The sequence below is a fragment of the Peromyscus eremicus genome, chromosome 4, assembly GCF_949786415.1.
Source record: "Peromyscus eremicus chromosome 4, PerEre_H2_v1, whole genome shotgun sequence".
Taxonomy (NCBI): domain Eukaryota; kingdom Metazoa; phylum Chordata; class Mammalia; order Rodentia; family Cricetidae; genus Peromyscus; species Peromyscus eremicus.
The window spans coordinates 126768777-126796419 of NC_081419.1; the positions used below are offsets into that span (position 1 = coordinate 126768777).

Genomic DNA, 27643 nt, shown 5'->3' on the forward strand with positions numbered 1-27643 from the left:
AGCCCGTGCGTCGCCGCGTCACGGCGGGGTGCGTGTGAAGTCATTGCGCGCGGGCGGGCGGGGTCCGACGGTTTGAACGAGACGAAGACGGAACCGGAGCCGGGCGCGCGATCAGTGGACGCGGGTTCCCCGAGAGCCGGTGAGGCGGCTGGCGGGCCCGGGCGGCGGCCGCGGCCGGGAACCCACGGGAAGCGGCCCTCCCTCGTGAGCGCCGCGGCGCCGCGCGGGCGCTGGGGGGAAGGGCGGAGCCGTGACCCGGCGCGCGGCCTGGGCCGGGGGCGCGCGCTCCGTTGTCCCGGGGGCGGGGCGTGGGCCGGAAGTGGGGGCCACTTAGTGGCGACCGGCGAGGTCCTGGCTGTGCGGCTGAGCCCGGAGGGTGTGCGCGAGGGGTGAGGTGGGGACCCTCGGTGTAGGAGGCATCGTTGCATAATGGGTGGGGAGTTGGTCTGCGGTGTTGGACCCCAGAGTGCGACCTTAGGCAGACGCTTCAGCCTCCCTGTGTCTCAGTTTCCTCATCTGTAAAATGGGGACAGTAGGATTAAGCACAGAAAGGTCTCAGCGCGGTGCCTGGCAAATGCAAGGCCGTCAGCCCGTGTTTGTTGAGTGCCTAGTGGATGCCAGGCCCCGTTTCCATCAGGGAGTAGACAGGCAAAGACATGCTTTCTAGGAGTCTGCTTTGTGGGCAGAGAGCTAGGAAGCAAGAAAATGAATACATGGCCAAGATAATTTCTGTAATTACTGTAAAAGGGTGATACTAGCACTGCAGGGTGCAGCCTGACCTCTGCCCCTTGGAGATGAGGATCTGGAGGCAGGCCCATTGAGGGAAGTTAAGCGAGGCCTGATGTCTGCCCGTGATGGGATGGAGGATGTCTTGAAGAGCATTAATCAAGATAGCTCTTTAATGGGCACTTGCTGTGTGCAGTGCCCATTAGAGCTTGATTTAGCATTGTGTCATTGAATAGTCACATTGTCTTGAGGATATGCTATCTTCGTTTTCTTTCTTTCTTTCCCCTCTGATGTATTTTGTTCATTTTATTTTCTTGGTGGTGCTGGGAGTTGACTCCAGTTCCCCCACCCTCCACATCGGGCAAGCACTGGGTCACTGAGCTGCTCTCTGCCCGTCGACATTTGCAGAGGCAAATCTGAGACTTTAGGTAGTGGAATGACTTGCCTTATGTTGCCCAGCAGGTAACTCAGTCCAGATTCATAGACTGTGTGTTACCCCTTCTCCCCCATCTAGAAAGGGTATTTTATACAGACATGCCTCTTGGGTCAAAGTGTCAGCACACGGATGCTTGGGAGGAGGTGTGCTTTTCTGTTAGGGGTGTTCACTCGGATTCTTAATCCTTATCACCGCTTTGTACAGAAGGTAGGGTCTTCCCATTTTACAGGTAAGCCATTTCTGAGGAAAGGAGAAGTGTTTCATTCAGGGTCACGTAGTTTTTTGTTTTTTAGTGCCACCTCCCTCTTGCCTTTCCATAGGACTGGGCATGGCCCTTGGAGAGGAATATGATGTAATTCAGCCTGTGCTGAATTGGAGTGAGTTGAGCCAGGTGAGGTGGCACATGCCTGTAGTCCTTGTATTTGGGAAGTAGAGGCAGGAGAATGAGGAATTCAAGGTCATCCAGCTTCAGAGCTAGATCATGAGCTACTGTGTGAAAGAGCAGGGTAGAATGAGTTAGGGAGACTCCCAGGAGAGTCACTGAAGGGAGGGAGATACTTGTGTGTGGAAAAGATAGTTTTCATTTTGGTTATACCTAGCTCAGAGAGCCCTGAAAGGGTGGGGTGTGTTGTGCTCAGGGGTCTTAAACCAAGGCTAAGCATCGGATGTTTTTGTACTTTTTGGAGACAAGATCTTAAATCTGTAGGCCTGGCTGGCCTAGAATGCACTGTGTGGCCCACTGGTCCTGAACTTGGAGTGATGTCTCTGCCTCAGCTTTTTGAGTGCTAGGTTTATAGGCATGGGCCCTCACTTCTGGCTCAGACATCAGACATTCTTACCAGAAAGAGTGAGAGAGAAGAGTCTCTGTTTTGACTGCCTGGAAGAGCCAATTAATTGGTTGAGTGAGTGGATGTTTATTGCACATCCACAGGGTGCCTAATCCCATGTATTTAGTGGCCACAGAGTTTGTGGAGCACATGGGACCTGGTATTAATGTACTGCTAATGAAAGAGTTTGAAATTACATGATCATGAAGGGCCATTAACCTTTTCTGAGCTGGGGTGTGGTCAGGAGACACATGTGGCTTTACCAGCTGCTTTCATTTTATGGTAGCTTGAGACACACAATACTCAATGTATACATGTATACCCAAGATAGATTGTAAGTGCTCAGCCTGGGATCATGTTATTTTGTTTGGATGGCTCTCACTGATACTTGATAATAGCGTTCTGCACACAGTATGCATTTTACTTGTTCAGGGATTTTTAAGCAGGAGAGAAATACCTCATGTGATTTGTGATTCAGGGAAATTCTTTCTGGCTGCCGTGTAGGAACAGATTGAGACAGACTAATTTGAGGGCTTGTAGGGGATCTTGAGAGGTGTTGGCAGCAGGTATCAGGCACAGTTTTCAGCACCAAAGATAGCTTAAAAGAGAGGCGGTCCCTCCCCTGGACCCCATTGTTCCTGTGACTTATGTTTGATATAATGCCAGCTATGTTATGTTCCCTATTTCATACCTCTCTCCGAGATCCTTTTCAGATGGTCGTGTTAATTTAGAGTTGCGGTACACTGACTTCAGTAACTTGCCCAAAGTCACATGGCTAATGGGATGGACTCATGTTCAGACCCAGGCTCTCCAGTTGCCTCCTGGCCTACATCTGGTCTGGGAAGCTCAAAAATGGAGGAATAATGACCATTTTAGTGTGATACTTAAGTCCCAGGGGTTTGAATGAAGTGCTCTGGAAGCAGGAGGAATGATTTCCCTGTGGAATGAGGTTCCACACCGCTGTCTTCTTGCTAGCTCTGTCAGCTGCTTTTAGGGAGTGTAGAGAGTGTTGGTAGTTAGCTTTCTGAAGAGAGTTTCTGTAGACACTCTTTCCTCCTCCACAGTCTGAAACACGTCACATTTACCTAGCACTCACTCTGTTCAAGGCACTGTGTGAAAGGTGGGGTTTTGGGGGTGGGGGAGAGGGCAGGGGTATCGGGCATAGACTGCCAAGTCATCTGTGTCTGTAGGCCTAGTCACCACTGCTCATAAGTCCCTCTCGTAGTCACTGCGGGAGGAGAAGGAACCCGTCTTTGGTTCTCAGACTAGAGCGTGTGACTCAAGGCTTACAGCAGCTCCGTGCGGGAGATGAGTGTGGGAAGAGCCCCTCACTCACTAGTTACTAGGTGGAGGGAGTGAAGCGCCCAGGGGAGCTGGGGGGGGTGGATCACAAGGTTGTTGTAAATTGCTGTGAATTCCATCCCTTATTCCAGTGGCAAGGCTGATGTCTCAGAGAATTAGGACAATTCTAAGTATCATGGGTCACTAAAACCTACTGTTTGGGCTAGTGAGATGGCTCAGCAGGTAAAGGTGCTTGCCACCAAGCCTGACCAGCTGAATTTGAGCTCTCGGAACCACATGGTAGAAGGAGAGAGCTAAGGAAGTTTTGCACACAAAAACACACAGTAAATAAAAAATACGAAGAATAGCAATTATTGAATGGGTATTTATAGAGTATGGCACCCACATTTACTAGTGCTTTAAATGAGATTTATAGTTGAATGTAATGATGGGTGCATGTAGTCCCAACTGCTCCCAAGCCTGAGGCAAGAGGATAACATAAGCCTAGAAGTTTGAGGCTTGCCTGTGCAATATGGCAATAAAAAGGTTATTTCAGAAGTCTATCTGAAAGGTGAGGGGTAGCATTTTCTGAGAAATGGGAAAATGAGGCTGGGCAGGCTTGGCTGTAAATATTCAGGGCCTCCTTTTCTTCACCCCTGGAATGAAGAGAGTGAAGAGGGCCTTAAGAGGATTGTCAGTTCAGCAACAAGTGTCTTTGAGAGACTTCATACTTTGTTGGAGTTCAGGTATTCCCTATTCCCCAGGGAGTGCAGCAGAGAAGAGTAGGGGCCAGGGACTTTGAGAGGTTGTCACTTGACCTCACCTATGTACAGTACCTAGGTTATTGGAAACTGTGAAAGTAGATAGGGATTGCTAGGGATTGGCCTAGGACTTGGTGCAAAGCAGTGCCCTCAGTCCTGTGTGTGTGTGTGTGTGTGTGTGTGTGTGTGTGTGTTGTTGATGAGGACTCAAAGGTCTTCCTTTGTAGCCTGCACTGGCCTGGAACTTGAGCTTGTCCTGCCTCAGCCTCCTGAGTACAGGTATGGTAGGTATGGTGCTGTCACACCCACCTGTGTTTCTTATGTTCTTTGGTGCTGATGATTGAGCGCAGGTGTCGTGCATGCAGAACACGTGTTCTATTACTCTGAACTACCCCACAGCCCTCGGACTAGTGTTTTTGAACAGAATGTTCTTGTTTGTGCAGCAGCCTCCCTTCATAAAGTACGTGCTAATCTCTTAGTGCCTTTTGTGGCTTGTAATTGTGTATCAGTCTTGTTAACATAGGGCCTAAGTTTTAGACTTAGAGTTGGGGCATTTATTTCAGGTCATTTGTGCATGGAACTCTGGCTTATGACTGGAGTCTTAGTGTCTGGTCTCACCTCTCAGGGAAGAAGGCTGGGCTTAAAATTGAGTATTTGTAGAGATTGGTTCTGGGGACCTGGGAACTGCTTGCCCTCTCTTTCATGCTCACCGTAACAGGAGCCTTCTCTCTTTGATTGCATGTTGTAGAAGATGGCAGTGAATGTGTACTCGACGTCAGTCACCAGTGATAACCTAAGTCGACATGACATGCTGGCTTGGATCAATGAATCTCTGCAGTTGAATCTGACAAAGATAGAACAGTTGTGTTCAGGTAAGAGATCCACTAGACACCCCCTCCCCTTCTTTTTTTTGGCTTTTTAAGACAATGTTTCCCTGAATAGCCTTGGCTGTTCTGGAACTCTAGACCAGGCTGTCCTGCCTCGCCTCCTAAGTGCTAGGATTAAAGATTACATCACCATACCTGGCTCATTAGACCACCTTTTAAGAGCACGTGCGACCTTAGGGTTTGCAAAGACCTCTGTGTAGAGCCACAAAGAGATATAGTTTCTTTCTTTTAGCCATCCATGCTGAGTACTGGGAGGTGTGGCTCAGTTGATAATGTACTTGGCTAGCATTCACAGAGCACTGAGTTTGGTTGCCAAAGAGTGTGTGTATGAATGTCTGTGTTTGTGTGGAGATCAAGACATCAGTGTCCTGTCCGTTGCTCTCCACCTTAATTGCCTTGATACGGGTCTCTCACTGAACTGGAGGACCGGAGGTGGAAGCTAGCTGTTTTGGCTAGGCTTTCAGTCCAGGGTAGGCTGATTGGTGAGGTCTTGAGATCTGCCCGCCTGTCCTCCAGTGCTGGAGTTCTAGGCATGCACACCATGCCTGACTCTTTTTTTGTTTGCTTGTTTTGTTTTTTTCAAGACAGGGTTTCTCTGTGTAGCTTTGGAGCCTGTCCTGGAACTCACTTTTTTTTTTTTTTTTTTTTTTTTTTTGGTTTTTCGAGACAGGGTTTCTCTGTGTAGTTTTGCGCCTTTCCTGGAACTCACTTTGGAGACCAGGCTGGCCTCGAATTCACAGAGATCCGCCTGCCTCTGCCTCCCGAGTGCTGGGATTAAAGGCGTGCGCCACCACCGCCCGGCTGCAACTCACTTTTTAGGCCAGGCTGGCCTTGAACTCACTGAGATCCTGTCCTCGCCGCCCACCCATATATATATATATGTTTGTGTATTGGTGTTTTGTCTGCGTGTATGTCTGTGTGAGGATCCTCTGGAACTGGAGTTACAGACAGTTGTGAGCTGCTGTAGCATGAATCTTAAAAGGTCTTATTAATAAAATCTAACCTGAAGCCAGGTATTGGGGTGAATGCTGGAAGATCAGAGAAGCAGAACAAGCCACAGCCACCTCACCTTGCCACTTCCTCAGCTGATCCTGTTTCCTCAGACTGGAAGCCTCTGAGTCCTCATCCAGAATGAATCTCAGCTGAACTGTGCTGCTCAAAGCCTAAAAGCTTAATCAGCCTAGTTCCTGGTTTTCACGCCTTATATACCTTTCTGCTTTCTGCCATCACTTCCTGGGAATAAAGGTGTGAGTCACCATGCCTGGCTATTTCCAGTGTGGCTTTGAACTCACAGAGATCCGCATGGATCTCTTCCTCCAGAAGGCTAGGATTAAAGGTGTGAATGCCACCATTTTCTGGCCTCTATGTCTAGTGGCTGTTCTGTTCTCTGACCCCAGATAAACTTATTAGGATGCACGATATATTGGGGAACATAATACCACCACAAGCTGCCATGTGGGTGCTGGGAATTGAACTCTCTGGAAGAGCGGTCAATGCTCTTAACTGCTAACCCATCTCTTCAGCCCCCATGCCTGACTCTTAACATGAGTGTTGGGGATTCAAACTTAGATAGTCTCCATTGTGCTTGGAGAGCAAGTGCTCTTACCCACTGAGCCCTGTCCTCAGCCTTGCATGTCAGGGCTATAAAACTGGATCTTCCACAGTTAGTAGATAAAGTCAAGAATATATATACCAGAGCTGGATGTGAAGGAGGGTACATGTTTTTAATCCTAGCATTTGGGAGGCAGAGGCAGGCAGATCTGAGTTCGAGGCCAGTCTAGTCTATATAGCTTACATAGCAAGTACTGGGTCAGCTAAGACTAATGTGGTGAAACCCTTTCTCAAAAACACCTCCGCCCCCTAGACAGACACACACACAGATAGATAGATAGATAGATACATAGATAGAGAGAGAGAGAGAGAGAGAGAGATTGATTGATTGATTGATTGATTGATTGATTGGATATTTTCCCCTCTACTGAAATTTTTGTTTTAGTGGATGTGGATGTAATGCAGTGGAAAAGCACTTGGGTAGCATGCCCAAGTCTGGGTTCAGTCCCCAGCACTGGGGGGAAAGTCTTATTAATGACTCAGAATCAGAACCCTGCTTCTTCTAGTAAATAACTTTTTTTGGTACTAGTGATTAAACCCAGGACTTAACACATGCTGTGCAAGTGCATGAGCATGAGCCCCAGCCCCTTTTTAATTTTGAGACAGTATCTTCCTAAATGGCTCAGTCTGGCTTTAACTCACCGTGGAGCCTAGAATTTATAATCCTTCTATCTCAGCTTTCTAAGAAGCCAGGATTACAGACAGCCTGGACAACCAGGCTCAGCTAAGTAAACATTTCTCAAACATCTCAAATAACTCAGTGTTTTTCCAAGAGGAAGGTACAGGTACTTCCGATTTCAGATGGGAAAGATGGCTTAGAGAATTTGAGTAATGAATCTAGGCATATAGAGCCAAGAGTGCAATGGGGCTTTGAACTTTTTTCCAAATCAAGAACCTGTATTCTTCAGTCCCTACACCCTATTTGCACTGGACTTTTTCTTAACTGACTGTTGCCATTTGGTTTGATTTAAAGAGACTGCCATTCCTTCGCTGCTTCCTGTGGTGCTCAGCTTTGGTACTTCCCTTTTTTTTGAGCAGGGAGGGGCTCTTACTCCTGGTTTCATTTCTTTGCTTCATGTGCTCTGTGAGGTCCAATCTGTTTCACAGGTGTTGAGAGGGAGGCAGTACATGAGGAATACGGTAACTCGTGGTTCCCAAGAACGAATGGCCTTTTCTAACCTTGTTTTGTTATAAAGTAGGTTGCCTCAGAATGGTGCTGCTGACCTCTAGCTCCTGTTCATTTTCTCAGCTTTTTATTGCTGTGCCACAGTTTGTTGAAGGCTTTTTAAAGCACTTGTTTGCCTCATGCTGTGAGTAATGAGAAATGTGGGGGTGAGGTCATCTTCGTTTTCATTGGAGACTGCTTGCTCACCAGCAGTTTTTCCCTGTTTCTTTCTGTCTATAAATGCAGTCCAAAATATTTCTCACTTAGTTAGAAGATGCATTTCTTCCTGTGTAGATAAGTTGTGCATGTCCCGATCTGGCCTCAGGCCTCTCTTCTTTAGACTGGGAGCTGTTATGGACGTGTCATGGCATGAAGAGGCCTTAGTCTGCTCTGAGCCATGTGACCTTGGATGAGTTCTTTGATGGTCTTCTTGTACTGTTTCTTCAGCTGTGAACTGGGGCAGTAGTCCTGGCTCACCAGTGTGGCTGTTGTCAGGGTCCCTGTAATATTATTGATTATCTGTCAGACCCTGGTGGTGAGTAGAAATCTCTTCATTTTAAAGATGAGGAGATTGCCCATGGGGCATAGCTTGGACATTGCAGAGCCGGGGTTTGAACCTAGTTTGTGTGTATGTGTCACATGTACATGGATGCCTGTGAAAGTTTGGAGGACATTTGGAACCGTGGAGCCGGAGTTACAGATGCTGTGAGCTGCCTGATGGGGGTTCTGAGAAATGAGTCTACTGAAAGAGCAGCCAGTGCTCTTGATTACTGTGCCCCCACCTACCATTTTTTTAAGACCAAGTTTTATTCTGTAGCCAAGGGTAGTTGGTTTCTAACTTGTAGTCCCCACCCTACCATTTTTTGAGATGAAGTTTTATTCTATAGCCAAGGTGGTCTCTAACTTGTGGCCATTCTCCTGCCTCTACTTCTCACATGTTGGGATTACCTGTATAGTATTACTAAGGGATTGATTACACATGGCATGTGTGGCATTTTTACAGAGGCATTTGGAAGAGAATTGTGTATAATTAGTTATAATGACACTCTTTTACCGTAAACTCTGTGAAGTATTTCAGTTTTTCTGGCTTCTGCCACTTATCTCAGATAAGGTGTTTTTCCTTAGTAGAAAGTGTTGAGTATAAGACATTTAACTGGGCTGGAGAGATGGCTCAGCGGTTAAGAGCACTGACTGTTCTTCCAGAGGTCCTGAGTTCAATTCCCAGCAACCACATGGTGGCTCACAACCATTCATAATGAGATCTGGTGCCCTCTTCTGGCCTGCAAGCATGCATGTAGGTAGAACACTGTATACATAATAAATAAATAAATCTTAAAAAAAAAAAAAAAAAAGACCTTTAACTGATGTGTTAGTCAATTCTGTACATTGCTCGTTGTCCTCTTGAAAGCTGCGTGGGATGACTCTTGGAGTAGGTAGGTGGTTGCACTGTGTTTCACATTGGCCTTTTGAAGGCAGCTCTCACTTGTAGCCTGAGACCACACAGGATAAGCTGCAGACTATTCCTGAAGAGTTGTGGGGGCGGTGCTTCAGCATTGGGTCTGATTCTTCCTTATGAACTTCTAATAAGCAGTGGATCAAAAAGACCAGACATTTCCACCAGGCACAGTCTTTAGGAGGTAAGGATAGATTTTTCTCTAGCAGTACAAAGCTGGGGGTCCTTCCCTGGTAACGTGCTGCTGGCTGTGAAGTGACTGAGTGTTGTCAGAACCCTTAGCTCCTACCCGCTCACAGAGTAAGGAGCCCTTGCTTGGCTCTTCTCTCCAAGTGAGAACTTTGGTGACACTGGCAGGCTGATTGAAGAGGTTTCCTGTGTTCTGTCAGGGATCAACTTTGGAGTGCTAGCCAGTCAGGTCTGTCGTAGATATTCTCAGAGAAGGAGTGTCTTCACACACAGTGATTTGACAGCAAGCTTGCTTTTGTCCAGAAGGAGCCAGGAGTTGCTTTTTACCGCCCTTTGTCTGGTGGGCAGTACTATTAATTTCTTTGCATCAATCTTCTGTTGGTGGATTGGCTGTGTAGTTTGTTTCCAGATTCTTGCCCTTCAGACTGTTAACAGTGAGTAACATACAAGCAAAATCAAATGCTGGTTAACAGTTCTGTTTACTGCTTTAAAAATAAAAATAGTATTTTCCCTGGTTAAAGTACTTTGAGCTGCCAGGCGGTGGTGGCGCATGCCTTTAATCCCAGCACTCGGGAGGCAGAGCCAGGCGGATCTCTGTGAGTTCGAGGCCAGCCTGGGCTACCAAGTGAGTTCCAGGAAAAGGCGCAAAGCTACACAGAGAAACCCTGTCTCGAAAAACAAACAAACAAACAAACAAAAAAAAATACTTTGAGCTGGAATTTTAAGGTCTGTATTAATGACTCTTCAGCCCTCTCTGCAGATTTTGTTCATCATCTAAGATGATCAAGTTGCAGGTGCTCTTGAAGCCTAAACACTCATGTTTAGCAGTCATGTGTGTTTTGTGTATGTTAACACTAAAGCACTGGAGTTACTTATTTTATGTGTGCTGTATGGGTGTCGAGGGGTCTAGTGTGCCATGGTGTACATGTGGAGGTCAGAGGACAGGTCTTGAGTTGATTCTCTTCTACCTTGTTGAGGCAGGGATTCCTCTTTTTCTGCCATTCTGTGTACTCCAGGCTGGGCCCACAGCTTCCAGGCAATTCCCTGGGGCCCCTTCCTGTCTGCTCTAGGATGCAGGGATTACAGATTATATTTTATCTGACCTTTTCTGGGTTTGGCCTGGCCTTGAACTCCTGATGCACCTCTTTTAGCTTCCCGAGTTTTGGGATTACAAATGTGTACCATTGGCTAAGATTTTCATTAGACTTTCCCAGAGTGCCCTGAACTGAACCAGGGTGAACATCAGTACACTTGAGATAAGAAATTGTCTGGTATTGGGTTGTGTCTTGGCCTTGTATTTTGTGGTCTCTGTTCCCAAACAGACTCTCACAGTGGAGCTGTGACAGCCAGAGGACACCCTGACACTGCCTTAGTCTCCTCCCATTAGTTCACACTGTCAAGCTAGAGGCTGAGTGGACTTGTCTTGCTGAAGATTGTTGGGCTATCTTGAAGCTCTGCTTGGGTTGTCAACCTTTGCCCTAGTCTCAGTCAGGCAGAGACTGGAAAGGACACCCCCTTTTACCTTGATTTTTTTTTTTTTTTTTTTTTTTTTTTTAAATTTTCTTCTAGCTGAGACATGTATGAGAAGGATAGGAGGATTGGGCATGGTAGTACCCAATTTGAGAATAACGTTGGAGAGTTGCAGGAAGGAGGATTTATTGAGAGTTCCAGACCAGCCTGGGCTATGTAGCAAGATCCTGTCTCTGCAACAACCAACCAACCAAACAAACAAAACCCCCTGATCCTCGTACACAGCTGGGAAGCTCTCCTGTTGGGCTCTATCCCCAACTCTTTTAGTGGGACCTTAATTTTTTTTCTTTCCTTTTTAAAAAAAATATATATATTAACACTATTTTGGTCAATGAGATTGTAGCCACATGGTATACTCTCCTTCTAGAAAATGCTGCTTTTCTCGACTGTATGGTGTCCTTTTGGCTTCTAATATGAACAGCCATGCATGGGAATCAGGTGCTCAATGTGATGCTAGGGTTGGTCTCTGGTCTCTATGGTATTTGTTGGGCCACATATTTTGGTCCTTGTTTTTAAGTTTCTTTTTGTGTGTGTGTGTTGAGGCTTGAACTCAGAGTCCTTGTACTTGGCAAGTGCTCTATCACTGAACTACATCTCCAACTCCCATGTTTATTTTTTAAAAGTTATAGTATTTCTAAGGATTCTTTTGAGTTCTAAAATAAAAACTAATGATTCTTTGAGCAGACTTACTAAGAGGCAGGTGACTTTGGCTGCTAAGTGGTTGGTTGGTTGGTCAGTATATTTGTTTACTATTTAGCTCTAAGAAAAAAATATTGTGCTGTGTGTGGTGGTGAGTGGCTTTAATCCCATCACTTAAGAGGCAGAAGCAGGCATTCAAGGTGTGTTCAAGGTCAGCCTGGTCTACATAGTAAGACTCCGCTTCAAAACAAAACAAAAACTGTGTGTATGATGTATGTATGTGGGCATGCATGTGCCATGATGGCATGGTGGAAACCAGAGAACAACTTTGTGGAATTAGTTCTCTCTCTGTTTACCTGGGTTCCAGGGCTCGAACTCAGATCACCAGGGTTGCACAGCTAGCACCTTTAGGTACGGAGCCATTCACCGAGTCAGTCTGCCTTCCCCAGCTTCCTGCTCTCAGTGCTGGGCTACAGGTCTGCGCCACTGCACCCAGGACAGGAGTGAGTCTGTATCTTTGGGAAGATTTAGAAAATGTGGTGCCTCTTATTTCCTTGTTCCTTTTCTGGGCATTCATTTTTCTTTCTAGTGGTTGTTTATGACAATTTCTAACAAGAGTTAAGACATCCAGCTTGGTGGTGGTGGTGCACACCTTTAGTCCCAGCACTTGGGAGGCAGAGGCAGGTGGATCTCTGTGAATTCGAGGCCAGCCAGTGCTACACAGAGAAACCAAATAGAAAACTAAAATACAAAGAGTTAGACTTTCATAGCAACCTCTGTTTTCTTCCTGTTTTCCAAATTGAAAGTATGTTAGAGAATTTGTCAGATAAAACCAGCTTTGAGTTAGCACTCTGTATTGAGGCAGTGGGATTGCTATGAGTTCATGGCCAGCCTGGGCTCCCCAGTAAGTTTCAGGTCTCCCAGAGCTACATATTTCTAAAACCAAACATAGGACCCCTTGTTATTTTGTTAATAGATTTAAAAAATTACTATGTTTTACATGCATGTATGTCTGTACACTACATGTGCACCAGGTACCTTGGCACCAGAAGAGGGCATTAGATCCCCTGGAAAATAGCGTTACAGACAATTGTGAGCTGCTGTGTGGGTGTAGGGGATCAAACCCTGAGACAGGGTTTCTCTGTGTAGCTTTGTGCCTTTCCTGGAACTCACTCTGTAGACCAGGCTGGCCTCGAACTCAAAGAGATCCACCTGGCTCTGCCTCCCGAGTGCTGGGATTAAAGGCGTGCGCCACCACTGCCCGGCTTCTCCGAGCCCTTTGTTAATAGATTTTTATAAATTGATTTTGCATTCATATAAAAATCTTCTGTCCTCCAAAATATTTGTTTCTGTTACTTTAAATTATGTGTGTGTGTTTGTGCACATGTGTTTCTGTTACTTTAAATTATGTGTGTGTGTTTGTGCACATGTGTTTCTGTTACTTTAAATTGTGTGTGTGTTTGTGCACTTGTGTTTCTGTTACTTTAAATTATGTGTGTGTGTTTGTGCACATGTATTTCTGTTACTTTAAATTATGTGTGTGTGTGTTTTGCACATGTGTTTCTGTTACTTTAAATTATGTGTGTGTGTTTTGCACATGTGTTTCTGTTACTTTAAATTATGTGTGTGTGTTTGTGCACATGTGTGCTGTTGCCCACAGAGGTGTGAGATTTTCCTGGAGCTGAAGTTACAGGTGATTGAGAGCCACCAGATGTGGCTGTTGGAAACTAAACTGGGGTCCACTGCAAGAGCTGTGTATGTTCTTAACCATTGAACTGTCTTTGTAGCCCTATCTTTTTGGTTGTCTGTGGTGCACTGTACAAACTGTAAAATTGTATCTGGGGCCTGGGAATGTAAAGCACTTGGTTAGTATACGTTAAGCGCTGGGTTTCCCCCTGAGCTCCACACAGATAATAGGGTGCATTTTCTCATGCTTAAAAATCTCAGCACTCAGTTACCCAGTTTATTGAATTTTTCTTTTGTGTTACTGTTGATTCAGGGGCTGCATACTGTCAGTTTATGGACATGCTCTTCCCTGGCTCCATTGCTCTGAAGAAAGTGAAATTCCAAGCTAAGCTAGAACATGAGTATATCCAGAACTTCAAAATACTCCAAGCAGGTTTCAAGAGAATGGGTGTTGACAAAGTAAGTGAGCTTTATTCCTTTGCTTAGGTTTCTTTCTTATATTTAAAATTTTTATTTAAGTTTTAGATATCTTTAACAAAATGATTTTGTGTGTGAGAGAGAGAGAGTGTGTGTGTGTGTGTGTGTGTGTGTGTGTGTGTGTGTGTTTGTACATGCACATGCAAAAGGACACCTGGGGGGAATCAGGTCATCAGGCTTGGCAGCATGTGTCTTTACCCGTGGGGAGCCATCCCTCTGCTCCCCACCCTGTGTTTTTTTTTGAGACAGGTTTTCTCTGTGTAGTTTGGTGCCTGTCTTGGATCTCTTTCTGTAGACCAGGCTGACCTCAAACTCACAGAGATCTGCCTCCCAAGTGCTGGTATTAAAGGCGTGCACCACCACCGCCCGGCTTTTTTTTTTTTTTTTTTTTTTTTTGAGACAAGGTCTTTCTATATAGTCTTGGCTGTACTGGAAGTCAGATTCACTATAGACCAGGCTGGTCTCAAATTTACAGAGATCTGTCTGCCTCTTTCTCTCAAGTACTGGGATTAAAGGCATGTGCCACCACACCTGGCCTTGCTGGCTCTTTTAAAATTTATTTTTTTGGCCGGGTGGTGGTGAAAATCTTGCCTAGCTGTTGGCCAGTTAGCTTTTTATCAAACCAATCTGAGTGACATTTCTTCAGATTGTACAAAAAGATTATTCTACAACACGTACTAGTAGTGTTTTGTTTTTTAAGTATTTTTTAATCTCTACTAGTCTGAGGCCTAACTATTAATTTCTAGATTTACTTTTTTTTTTTTTTTTGGTTTGTTTTTTGAAAGGGTTTTTCTGTAACAGCCCTAGCTGTCCTGGAACTAGCTCTGTAGACCAGAGATCACAGAGATCTGCTTGCCTCTGCCTCCTGAGTGCTGGGATTAAAGGCAAGCACTACCACCCTGCATTTTGACTTATTTTTTACCCACTCACCCTTTCTTCCTTCCTTCCCTCCCTCTTTCCTTCCCTCCTTCCCTCCCTCCCTCCCTTTCTCCCCTCCCTTTCTAGATAGAGTCTTACTATGTAGCCTAGGCTGACCTCAAGTTTGACATGCTCCTGTCCCAGCTCCTAGAGTGTTCACAGATGTGTGCCACTGCATCCAGCCAGGGTATTTCTCTTTATGGTACAGTGAACCGTCTGCTGCCTTTCAGTGTGTCTTGATGTGTGACTATGACTTAGCTCCCCTGTGGTGCTGAGGATGCAGCACAAGGCCTTGGGCAGCCAGGCAGGCACTGAACCATCCCTGGTCCCTGAACCATCCCTGGTCCCTTTTCTTTTTTGTTCAGCTTTCTTCTTCCTTCTGTGGAGTGACTAAGGGTTGGTACTGTATTGAAGGCAACTGATCTTAGCAGTAAGATCTCTAAAACATTTTCTCATTTTGGCAAAACTTGGGTTGTTCTGATGAGTGGGTAGGTTTGATGCAAAGCCTCTGCTTTGGTCTAAACGCTCTTGATCTTTCTCTGCAGATAATTCCTGTGGATAAATTAGTAAAAGGAAAATTTCAGGACAATTTTGAATTTGTTCAGTGGTTTAAGAAGTTTTTTGATGCCAATTATGATGGAAAAGAGTATGACCCGGTAGCCGCCAGACAAGGTCAAGAAACTGCAGTGGCTCCTTCTCTTGTGGCTCCAGCTCTGAGTAAACCGAAGAAACCTCTCAGCTCCGGCAGTGCAGGTAAACAACCATTAGCCTGGTTCCACTAACTCTACTCATTCAACATTGGGCAGAGGTGCTCCACATAGAACTATGCTGTAGTCCTGAATCAGGGGTAGCCATAGGCATGCCCTGTGCTTTTGGCAGGGACATGGGTTCTGCATGTGGCAGATACACGCCTGTGCTCTGCAGCTCCACAGGAACCTCTTTTCCTGTGCCCCCAGGTCTTCCTTCTTTCTAAACTGGGAAGTTCACACTTGCACTGGCCTGGATGAGCTACTGTATACTGCGTTACCTAAGGGCTTTTTTGTTGGACGTAATAGAATTTACTTATGCTAGCTCACATAAGAGAGCTTTAGTTAAATAGGACATTAGGGCATTTTATGAAGACCCAAGAGGGTAAGTTACAGTTAGGTCTGAAGTTCAGGACCTCAAGAGCTTTCTAGATCTCAGGGATTCTTCTAGGCTGGCTGCATCATCATGCCGTCAGTCTGGGCCAGCCTTCGGTGCCTATTATGGCTTGCTTTGCTGCTAGCAGGGTCTAGGAAGGAGGGGGAAGTAGATGATAGAGAGCATCTTAAAAATGGGCTTCTTTGGTTTCCCAGGATGTTTTTTTGGTAGTATATTCATAGAATATGTACGTACGTTCTGGGCCACCACTCCCTGCTAAAGATGGGGGTCTTTTTTTTGAGATGGGCCTCTGGCCCAGGCTGACCTTGAACTCACTGTAGCCAAGGATGACTTTGAACTTTGTTCCTCCTGCTCCACCTATTGGAATTTTGTTTGAATAACTTTATTGAGAAAGAATTCACACACCATACAATTTACCTTCCTAAAATGTTCAACCTAAAAAAAAAATTAAAAATTCTTTATGTGTATGGGTGTTTTGTTTGCATGTATGTGTGTATTACATATGTGCCTGGTGCCTTCAGAGGTCAGAAGAGGGTGTTGGATTCCCTGGAACTGGAATTATAGATGGTTGTGAGCCACCATGTGAGAGTTGGGAATTGAACCAGGCCCCCTGGAAGAGCAGCAAGTGCTCTTAACTTCTGAACCGTCTCTCCAGCTCCTCAGTGTGTGTGTAGGTTCATGCATGTATTCATGTATGTATGTATGTGCAGTGCATTTGGAGATCAAGGACAACTTTGGATATTCCTCAGGTACCATTCACCTGCTTTTTGAGATATCTCATTGGCCTGGAACTTGGTTAATAGGCTAAGCTTGCTTGCTAGGGAGCACTAGGGATCTGTCTGTCCCAGCCTCTCCATCACTGGGATTACAAGCCTGCATTGTTACATGGATTCTGGGAGTACAATGCAGGTCTTGAGGCTTCTAAGGCAAGCGTTTTACTGACTGAAAGCCAGCAAAGCTTAGAAAAGCCCTCACCTTTTTGTTTGGTGTGTGGAGGGGAGAAGCCCTGCCTTCATGAGTGAAGGTTCCCGTGGAGCTGCAGAACACAGGCACGTATCTGCCACATTCATTTTTTTTTTTTTTTTTTTTTTAAAGCCATGTCTTACTATGTAGCTCTGGCTGTTCTGGTATTCACTATGTAGACCAGACTGGCTTCTGCCTCCCAAATGCTGGCATTAAAGGTGTACACGTTTGCCCCAGGCAAGTTTTTTTTTTTTTTTTTAAATCAAAGAATTTTATAACTATTATTGCCACAGACAATTTAAGGACATTTTGATCACCTAAAAAGAAACCTGTTTGTGCTCAATATCAGTCACTGTTCATTTCCTCCACTTTTTTTCCCTTTCCCAGCTCTAGATACTCATTTACCTGTTTTCTGTCTATGGCTTCACGTATTTTGGACACTTTTCTATAAACGAAACCATGGGATATGTGCCATCTTGTGTCTGGCTTCCTTAGCACAATAATTTCAAAGTTCATCTGTGCTGTAGTATTTATTGACTTTTTTTTTTTTTTTTTTTTAAGACTGTCACACTATGTAATTCTGGTTTGTCTGGAATTTACTATGTAGAACAGGCTGGCCTCAAACTCACAGAGACTTGTCTGCCTGTCTCCCAAAAGCTTAGATTAAAGGTATGTGTCACCACACCCAGCTGGTACTTCTCTTTTTTTATCTCTCTCCTCCCCACCCAGTCTCACACATGCTAGGGAAGCTGTGTGCCTCTGAACCATATCAGCCCCCTACATCCATACCTTTTTTAAAAATTTTGAGACAGGCTCTTACAAAATTGCCCAGTTGGTCCTTGAACTTGTGATATTCTTGCTTTATTCTCCCACGCAGTCTGGCTTAGTACTTGAGTATTTTTATTGCAGTATAATATTCCATTGTGTGGAATATCTCATTTGTCTGTTGGTGGTCACTTGAGTTTGACTGTTAGGAGTAATACTGCTGTGAAGTTCATGTGTAGTTTCTGTGTGGAATACATTTTTTTTTCTCTTGGATGTATACCCAAGAGTGTATTTTGAAGCTGAATTCCTGAACTGCATGAAAGTGTTTATAGAACTGCCTGTTTTTCAGAGCAGCTGGCCACTGCCATACCATCGGCCGTCTACTGGCAGTGGTGTAGGAGGGTTCTGATTGCCCTCAGAATGGTGTACTTCATAGTCCTTAGCTGTTGAGAATGGTGACTGCATAGGTAATCTTGGACGTAGCATATTTCAGATGACTTGTAGTAAACATTTAGTGTTCAGAATAAGCAGGTATCGAAGAGTGCCTGCCATCCAGAGGAAATGCCTGTGGTTGGATGAAAGGTCTGTGATATAGACTTTGGGGTGCTGGGAAGATAGGATATTTCTAAGCCTGGCATGATGTCTGTTTTACAGAATGATTGCTAGATGAATAGCTGAAGTGAGAAGTGTTGCATTTATCTTGAAGTAGCCCATTCTTAGTTATGCTGACTTGCAGATTCTTTGCTGTCACTGCTTTGTCTGCCTTTTGCTTTTAAACATTGAGAGATCTGTAAATCTTAGTCACTGAGGTTCTTTTTCTCTCCTGACCCCGTAGACCTCTAAAAGGTGAGCTCTGAAGTTACAATGGGAAAGGCAGGCTCTACTCCTAGCCTTTGTGAGCTCCTTCCCTTACCTAATCCAGTGAGTTTTTCAGATGGAGCTAGTTTTTCAGATGGAGCACAGAGTACTCCAGTGCCAGCTGGGATTGTGATCTGTTCTTGATACAAGGTTTGCCTGCTTGTGGGTTAAAGTCCATCATTGTATGTACCAGTGTGATTATACCTTTCAGCTGACAGTTCACTGCAACAGAGTTAAGATCTCATTGGAGGACTATCCCCAGCATGAAGGAGCTTGCTAAAATTGCTACTTAAGTCTACTGCCAGGATAAGAACCACTTTGTGTTAGGGATGTTGTGCTGTTTTATCTGGGCTCTCTAATATCAGTTCCCTTCATTGACTTGTCTGTGGAAAGCAGTTGATCACAGACTTCTTGCTTTTTGTGTGTTTCTGTTTTTGAAGTTTCTCCTAACGTGGTTAGTCTTCTCTCAGCTCCGCAGAGACCCATTGCAACACAGAGAACTACTGCAGCTCCTAAGGCTGGCCCGGGGATGGTGCGAAAGAATCCTGGTGTGGGCAATGGGGACGACGAAGCAGCTGAATTGATGCAACAGGTATGCTCCTCTTGTGTTGTTGACATTGTCATGGTGGGTTTCTTGCTTCACTCATGAGGGCAGGGCTTCTCTGCTTGCCTGATCAGTTCTCTTGATGTGTGAGCCTTTGGCTGCAGAGTGGAACAGGGTTCAGGCTTCCGTAGTACCACAGAAACCTTTGTCTATCTGGAAATCAACTTTAAAAAAAATTATTTTTATTCACGTTTGTGTGTGTGTGTGTGTGTGTGTGTGTGTGTCTGTCTGTCTGTCTGTCTGTCTGTCTGTCTGATGTGTGTACAGAAGCCAGAAGAGGTCGGTGGATCCCCTAGTGCTGGAGTTATAGGCAGTTATGATCCACAGTGTGGATCATAGTCAGTCTTGAGCCTCATTGGAATGCCCTCGGATTCTCTGGGATTAAGAGAGTGAAGATAACAAAGAGTTCCTTTCTGTAGATTGAGAATGGAAGGGCTGGGAAAGGCCTGTTGCTCTTCTGGTTCTGTTCTTCACAGTTAAGTGACTGGAGGTAGATCAGAAAACAAACTGGGGACTGTTGATCCTCTTCATATTAATCCTACCCTTGTTTGTTGCTTTTGGGTGATTATTTTGACTCAGGTACCTACTAGGCACTGTTACTATGAAATACAGAGTTGTGGAGGAAAACTTCAGAGGAAGCGGTTGCAGGAAAAAAAAATACAAGAGAGTGATCAGCTGAGGCCACATGGCTGGCAGGTTGACCCTGCATTCTGCAGGTACAGACAGTTTTCTTCATGATGAGCACAGGAGTAACTGAGACCAGCTCTGCCACTATTTCACTGATGCTTATCAGTTAGCCTCTCTGGACTAAATACTTCATGTGTGAATCGGGGGCTAATACTTTGTGGGTGTTTTTTTTTTTGTTGTTGTTCATTTTTTTCTTTTGAGGCAGGATCTTACTATGCAGACTAGGCTGGCCTTGAACTTGTGGCCATGCTGCAACCTCTGCTTCCCAAATGCTGAGATTACAGATGTGTATCACTATGCCTGGATGTGAGCTAACACTCCCTCACAATAATTCAGATGTCTGGAATGGTGTTTGGTATAGACTCCATTGGGATAAATGATAGTGGACAAAAGATAGTTCTGATTATTGTTCTTATAGTCTGGATAGAATGGAGTAGATGCTGCAGTGTTCTTTAAAAGTTTATGTGAATTAGAGCTTTTTGGCTTGTGTAAGAAATAAATGCATCAGAAAAAGGAAACTTCTGGTTTTTAACCTATGGGTCATGACCCCTCTCAACAACCTCTGTCTTCAAAAATATTTACATTGTGATTCCTAACAGTAGCAAAATTACAGTTACGGAGTATTGTAATGAAAATAATTTTATGGTTGGAGGTCACCACAACATAAAGAACTGTATTAAAGGGTCACAACATTAGGGAGGTTGAGAACCACTGTTTTAGAAGAAGCAGTTGCAGGGAAAAGTGCAAGAGCATAAACATTGGTCAGAAATAGAGAATTACTCAATGTTTTTATAGTTGCTCATGCCACACACTAAATACTTTTGTAAGGTTTTACAGATGAACACAGTATAGTAAGGATTTACTTCTGGCTTCATAGTGTAGGTTTGGTACTGAATGGGAAATTGAGGAGGTACACTGAGGTTTTTTGCTTGCATCCTGCAATGGAGATTTGGTATTTATTATCATTGTTCTGGGAAAATTGATGGTAAACATAGGAGAGAATTTTAAAATAGGTTTCAGTAGTTGAGATTGGGTAGGCTGTGGTTTTGAAGAGAAGACTTGGAGCTCTGGATAGTTGTGGACCTCTGTTGACTGTAGGGGGTCAGGAGGCTGACTTTCTACTAGCCAGTTTCTTCTTTGACCTGGAAAGTGAGAATCAGACACTCATACCCAGCTGTCTGCACTTGCCACAGAAACACTTTGGCCTGATACCTTTTTTTTTTTTTTTTTTTAAATCCCTTTTGTTTTTTGCTAGAATTTCATGTAGTCCTGGCTTGCCTGGACCTTACCTTCTGAATGCTGGGTTTACAGTTGTGAACCAATGTACCTGGCTCTTGACATGAATAAGCTTTAAAAAAAAGTTAATAGGAGAACTTTATGCTCCCCTCAGGTTGCCAAAGTCTGAACCCTAGTCTGTTAGATGTTCTGTCTGGCCTCCCTGAAAGCAATTGAATTTTTAGCCCTTGATAAATGGAGAAATGGAGCCAGATAGGTTGGTTAGGCTGAGAACAGCGCTGTATGCTATGCCAATTACCTTATAGTACTTACTCATCCTTGGTTGATATGCAGGTCGTTGTGGACATAATTACTTAAAAAAAGTCTTTAGAATGTCTTATGTGTGGCCTAAGTTGTCTTGGTGGAACTAGCCATCCTCTTTCCTGACTCCTAAGTTCTGGATTACAGGTGTGTGTCACACTCTGTCAGGATTTGTACTTTAAAAAAAAAAAAAATGACGTGGATATATGTGTGTCTGTGTGAGTTTCTGTTCACTAGCAGCATTCAGGAGCTCCTGGAGGCCAGAAGTGGTACATACTATTCCCTGGAATTGGAGTTACAGGTTGTTGTGAGTCACCATGTGGGTTCTAGGAGCTAAGCCCATGTCCTTTGCAGGAGCAGTAAGTGAACCATCTCTCCAGAACCAAATTACAAGATTTATTATTATTATTACTATTATTATTAGAGACAGGGTCTCAGTATATAGCTCTGGTTGGCCTGGAACTCACTCTGTAGACCAGGCTGGCCTTGAACTTACAGAGATCCACCTACTGGGATTAAAGGTGTGCACCACCACCACTGCCTGGCTAAGATTTGTTTCTTAATTTCATTTCTTTTCTTTTCTTTTCTTTTCTTTTCTTTTCTTTTCTTTTCTTTTCTTCTCTTCTCTTCTCTTCCCCTCCCCTCCCCTCCCCTCCCCTCCCCTCTCTTCCCCTCCCTTCCCCTCCCCTCCATTCGTTCATTCGTTCGTTCATTTTTTTTTTTTTTTTTTTAAGACAGGGTTTCTCTGTGTAGTTTTGGTGCCTGTCCTGGATCTAGACCAGGCTGGCCTAGAACTCACAGAGATCTTGCTAAGCTAGGTTGTGGGTTCTACTCCCATCTCAGTCAGCCTGAAGTTTTCCATTGATCTCATTTCAGGGAAAAGCTTCCTAATAGTTTAAGGTACAGTTTTGTCTTGTCTTTTTTTTTTTTTTTTCTTGAGACAGGGTTTCTCTGTGTAGTTTTGGTATCTGTCCTGGATCTTGCTCTGTAGATTAGGCTGGCCTCGAACTCAGAGATCTACCTGGCTCTGCCTCCCGAGTGCTGGGATCAAAGGCGTGTGGCACCACAGCCTGGCTTTTTTGAGAAAGGGTTTATCTGGGTAGCCCTGGCTGTCCTAGAACTCACTAAGTAGACCAGGCTAGTCTCAAATTCACAGAGGTCAGCCTGCCTCTGCCTCCTGAATGCTGGGATTCAAGGCGTATGGCACCATGCCTGACTCTAAGGTATAGTCTTATAGTCTTCTCTTTCTTGGGAACTCATAGTCTAGGTTGCTGTGAACCAGTATATATTTTTTTTATGAGGCTGAAGAAAATTGACATTAAACTGAACTGGATTTTTGCTTATGTTTTATTTTGATCAAAGACCACGTCATTTTTGGGTTTGATATTTTATTGGTACACCAATGCTCACTGTTCTCAATATTTTATGCAGGTCAAAGTATTGAAGCTTACTGTTGAAGACTTGGAGAAAGAGAGAGACTTCTACTTCGGAAAGCTAAGGAACATTGAATTGATTTGCCAAGAGAACGAGGGGGAAAATGACCCTGTACTGCAGAGGATTGTAGATATTCTTTATGCCACAGATGTACGTGTTTACCTGGAGGTGTTCTGTTTCCATTCTGCCACTAAGAAAAAATTTAGCATTGATTTCAGCTCACTTTGTGCTGGTGCCTGTGTTCCAGTGTAGGGTTCACCAGAAAAATTCATCTTTGATTTCCTGGAAGTTACCCAAAGAGCATCTTGCCTAGCTAGCTTCAGCCTTTGAAGTCCTGTGTCTTTGTTTAAGGAAGCAGTAGACTAGAGAAGTGGCTGGCTTGTCCAGTGCCTGTAGTTTATAGGCCTCGCACCCTTGCAGCTCAACCACTCCAGTGGAGGTGTTGTTGCCATTATCAGGACCCAGGCATGTCCTTGGTCCTTCCCGTTTGCGCCCACCCATAGCTGCCAGGGTGTGTGTGTGCCTCTGCTCCTCCCTCCCAGGAGCTTGCCTGGCTGGCTCCCTTTGTAATTGTCTTTGGAGCCATCTTTATTACATAGCCTTTAGTCGTGACATACTCGTTCATTAGAGAAGACTGCTTTTCTTCCTCCTGGGTTTAGGATCTGATACCTGGCTGTGTCCACTGCTTCTCAGTATTTGTGATTGCACACACCTTACAAGGTCTGTGTAGTACTACACAAATATAAACTAGTAGTTTTCTAAACATACTGTTAGAATTTTTTGGAGGATTAAGACAGATGACTGAAAAGCTGCTGATTTTTGCAATAAATCCTTAAAATTTGCATCATGTTTAGAAATGAAAAGATGATGAAGATCTAAGAGTCTTTGGTCTTTTAGTGAAAGTACATCTTAACTACTTTAAGCTATATAGATTTAGTTACTAAGAAAAATCAAGATGTGTTTTTATGGTAGAGCAGTGTGGCCATTCTGTGCTGTACGGACATGCAGTGTGCCCTGTAATGAGCAGGGGAGGCGCCACGAGTCTGCCCTGCTCTTTGCTTCCCAGCTCTCATTGACCCTGGGCCAGTCCTGTCCTGCTGTTGCAGGTGCTTTGGTTCAATACTGGTGTTCAGTGTAACAGATACGTGAAAGGAAGTACTAGAACGACAGAATACTCAACTTTCTGTTTTTGAGATAGCCCAGGCTGACCTTGAATTTAGCAGTCTTCCTGCCTCAGCCTCTTGAAGTGCTAGAATTACAGGTGTGAGCCACCACACCCAGTTAGGATACTGAACTTGATAGTCAACTTCAGGTTTTTTGTTTTTGATCAAGGGTTTCATAACCTAGGTTGGAATTGAACTCACTATGTGGCTAAGGATGGCCTTGAACTCCTGTGTGCATCCTGAATTTTGGGATTACATGTGCATGCTACTCTGCCTGCTTAAATGTCATTTATTTATTTATTTTTTATTTTTTTATTTTTATTTTATGTGCATTGGTATTTATTTTGCCATGGGTGTCAGGTCCCCTGGAACTGGAGTTACAGACAGTTGGGAGTGGCCATGTGGGTGCTGGGAGTTGACCCCAGGTCCTCTGGAAGAGCAATCAGTGCTCTTAACTGCTGAGCCATCTTTCTAGCCCCTAAATGTCTTTTTTTTTTTTTTTTTTTTTTTTTTTTTTTTTTTTTTTTTTTTGTGGTTTTTTGAGACAGGGTTTCTCTGTGTAGCTTTGCGCCTTTCTTGGGACTCACTTGGTAGTCCAGGCTGGCCTCGAACTCACAGAGATCCACCTGGCTCTGCCTCCCGAGTGCTGGGATTAAAGGCGTGCGCCGCCACCACCCGGCTTTTTTTTTTTTTTTTTTTTAAATGTTTTTGTTTTGTTTTGTAGCTGGGGACTGAATCCCAGTTTTGTCTTGTGTGTAGTTAGTTAAGTGCTCTGCCAGGAATTTTTTTTTTTTTTGGTTTTTCGAGATAGGGTTTCTCTGTGTAGCTTTGCGCCTTTCTTGGAACTCACTTGGTAGCCCAGGCTGGCCTCGAACTCACAGAGATCCGCCTGGCTCTGCCTCCCGAGTGCTGGGATTAAAGGCGTGCGCCACCACCGCCCAGCTTTTTTTTTTTTTTTTTTGGGTGCCAGGAATTTTTTGAGGCGGGGTCTCATTCTACCTGGGGCTGCTCTGGAACTCAGGTCTCTAGCCACAGACTGGCCTCAGCCTCATGGCCATCCTCCTACCTTAGCCTACTGAGAGCTGGTATTACAGGTGTGAACCACTGTTCCTAGAGTTAAAGTTAAGGACTTTTTTTTGGGGGGGGGGGTTGAGACAGGGTTTCTCTGTGTAGCTTTGGAGCCTGTCCTGGAACTCACTCTATAGCCCAGTCCGGCCTCGAACTCACAGAGATCTGCCTGCCTCTGCCTCCCGAGTGCTGGAATTAAAGGTGTGTGCCACCACCGCCCGGCGAGTTAAGTACTTTTGAGGGAATGCATATTTTAAACATACATTGAGGCACATAAATATTTGTTACTTAATGCTTTGAAGATAAATTTGTGTGTAGCTTTTGGCATTAAGAAATGGTGCTAGCCAATCGGTGTGGGTGCACACCTTTAATCCCAGCACTCGGGAGGCAGAGCCAGGTGAATCTCTGTGAGTTCGAGGCCAGCCTGGTCTACAGAGCGAGATCCAGGACCGGCACCAAAACTACACAGAGAAACCTTGTCTCGGAAAAAAAAAACCAAAAAAAAAAAAAAAGAAGAAGAAGAAGAAGAAGAAGAAGAAGAAGAAGAAGAAGAAGAAGAAGAAGAAGAAGAAGAAGAAATGGTGCTGTTGTTGGGTGTGGTGGACACACATTTAAACTTAGAACTTAGGAGGCAGAGACAGGACAATTTGAATTTGAAGCCAGCCTGGTTTATGTTTAAACAAGCTCCAGGCTAGATAAGGCTACATAGGGGAGACCTTATATCAAAAATCAAAACAAACAAACAAAAAAATGATGCTATTGTCTAAAAAAATACAATAGTGGTCACCTGGTCTATGTGCTTGATTGCCAGGTATATGTGAGACAGGAAGAACTGCCTACATGGAGAGGCTTATTAAATTGTGAGTCAGTGAGCAGAGGGAGGAACTGGCACTAACTGTTGAGTAATAGCTTTCCCCCACTTTCGTTTCCTGTTTCAGGAAGGCTTTGTGATACCTGATGAAGGGGGCCCACAGGAGGAACAAGAAGAGTATTAAGCAGCCTGGACCAGCAGAGCAACATCCGAATTCTTCACTCCAAATCATGTGCTTAACTGTTAAATACTCCCTTTTATTATTCTTAGAGGATTCACTGGTTTCTTTTCATAAGCAAAAAGTACCTCTTCTTCAAAGTGCACTTTGCAGAAGTCTCTTTCCGATGAGTTTGAGTTAGGAGCTGTTGCCTTGTAGCAGAGCAGTATTAACATCTAGTTGGTTCACCAGGGGAACAGAGAGGCCAACCATGGGGCCCTTCATGTGGATGCTGGTCACACTGACTGATGGAGAAGGGGGTTTTGTAATACATTGAGGTGATAACCTCAGAGAAATGTAAAGACTGAAACGAATTTTAAGCTAATGTGAAATTCTGGCAGAGAACGTTTTAATAAATAAATGCCTTAAGAGTATTTAAAATATGCTTCCATATTTCAAAATATAAAATATAACATGACAGGAGATCTTGTGTGTCCGATGTTGTGTCTGGGAAGGAAGGGCCAGACTTTAGACCCTTTGGAACCTGCTGTCACAGGCCTTTCAAGGCCTCTTGAATCTCACAGATGTAGTCTTTGGCCCAGAAGGAAGGTTTGAAAAGTTGTTGTGTAAAGCCATTTGGTATCATTGACTGGTTATATCCCTGCTATAAAAGCAAGCAGCATGGTAGCTTGGGTAGATAGAGGGTGTCTTGGCCCTGCAGTGCCTGAGACAGAGCTCAGTCTTCACTGGGCTTTCCCCTGAGGACTTTTCAAACAGTCCTCCAAGTTCCTATGTATTGTGTTTCTGGGACTTGCCCACATCTCTGGGATTTGAATGGGCGCTGAGTCCCATTGTACTGTCTTTTAAGTTTACATTTAACACGTTCTCTTCTCTGCTCCCCTTGACCTCTGGGGACTCCTCTGGCTCCTTAAGTTTGCTGCTGAGTGTTGTAAATACAGCAGGCTGGTGATCGTGCTGCAAGTTCTTTCTGGACCTCTGGCAAAGGAGTGATCAGTGAAGGCCAGTGTCACCTTGGGCTCTGTGAGGCTGGGGTGTTCGGTGTCTGCTGTCCACAGCTCTCCTTGTCACCTGAATACTTTGCCAGTGCACTAATCTTTTTGGAGATAAAATTCTCTAGTGTGTTACTAAATGTTAAAATGTTTTTTTTTTTTATTTTTTAGAATATACAGTACCATGACTGAAATATTAATATTTAAAATACTTCATTCCTTAATTCTCCCTTATTTGCTTTGCCCACAGCCTATTCAGTTTCTTTGTTTGGCAGAATTCTGCAAAATGTATGTTACCCACTACTGAGATTGTTCAGCCCCTGATGTGTTTGTATTGATTTGTTTCTGGTGGTAGCTTGTCTTATGCTGTGTGTAGAAAACAGGTATTTTATGACAGATTGTTATGTAGTGCATGCTCTGTGTGGAATTCAGAGGAAAATCCAGATTTAGTGATTAACAATGCCAAAAAAAAAAAAAAATGCAAGTAACTAGCCATTGTTCAAACGACAGTGGTGCTATTTCTCCTTTGTGGCCTTTTAGACTTCTGTTGCCCCCAAATTCCATTTTATTGGGAACCCATTTTTCCACCTGGTCTTTCTTGACAGGGTTTTTTTCTACTTTAAACAGTTTTTAAATAAAATTCTGTATTTCAAGAGTGTCCTGTCTTCTGAAATGTGTCTTGCCTTGGGTGTAAGCTTCTAATTTTAGGGATAAGGTAGCCATACATCAATTAGGGTCAGGGTCAGGGTATTCTACTGATTTCAGACATAAGGCTGAGAAGTGAGCCCTTTTTTTTTAATTTTTAGTTTTTTTCATATAATATATTTTGATCATATTCACTCCTTACTCCTGCTAACT

The 27643-nt window shown here is 44.3% G+C and overlaps 1 protein-coding gene across 2 annotated transcripts; it reads left to right on the forward strand.

The window, feature by feature from the left end:
• Mapre1 (microtubule associated protein RP/EB family member 1) lies at positions 1-27443 on the forward strand. Of its 2 annotated transcripts, none has more exons than XM_059261673.1 (7): positions 1-139; positions 4780-4903; positions 13505-13650; positions 15132-15339; positions 18786-18907; positions 22574-22726; positions 25746-27443. In XM_059261673.1, the coding sequence occupies exons 2-7, from the start codon at positions 4783-4785 to the stop codon at positions 25800-25802; spliced, it is 807 nt and encodes a 268-aa protein (XP_059117656.1). In that variant the 5' UTR covers positions 1-139; positions 4780-4782; the 3' UTR covers positions 25803-27443. The 2 variants fall into 2 exon arrangements, with proteins under 2 accessions (XP_059117656.1, XP_059117657.1); XM_059261674.1 differs by lacking the exon at positions 1-139 and adding an exon at positions 315-389.
• Positions 27444-27643: the final 200 nt, after the last annotated feature.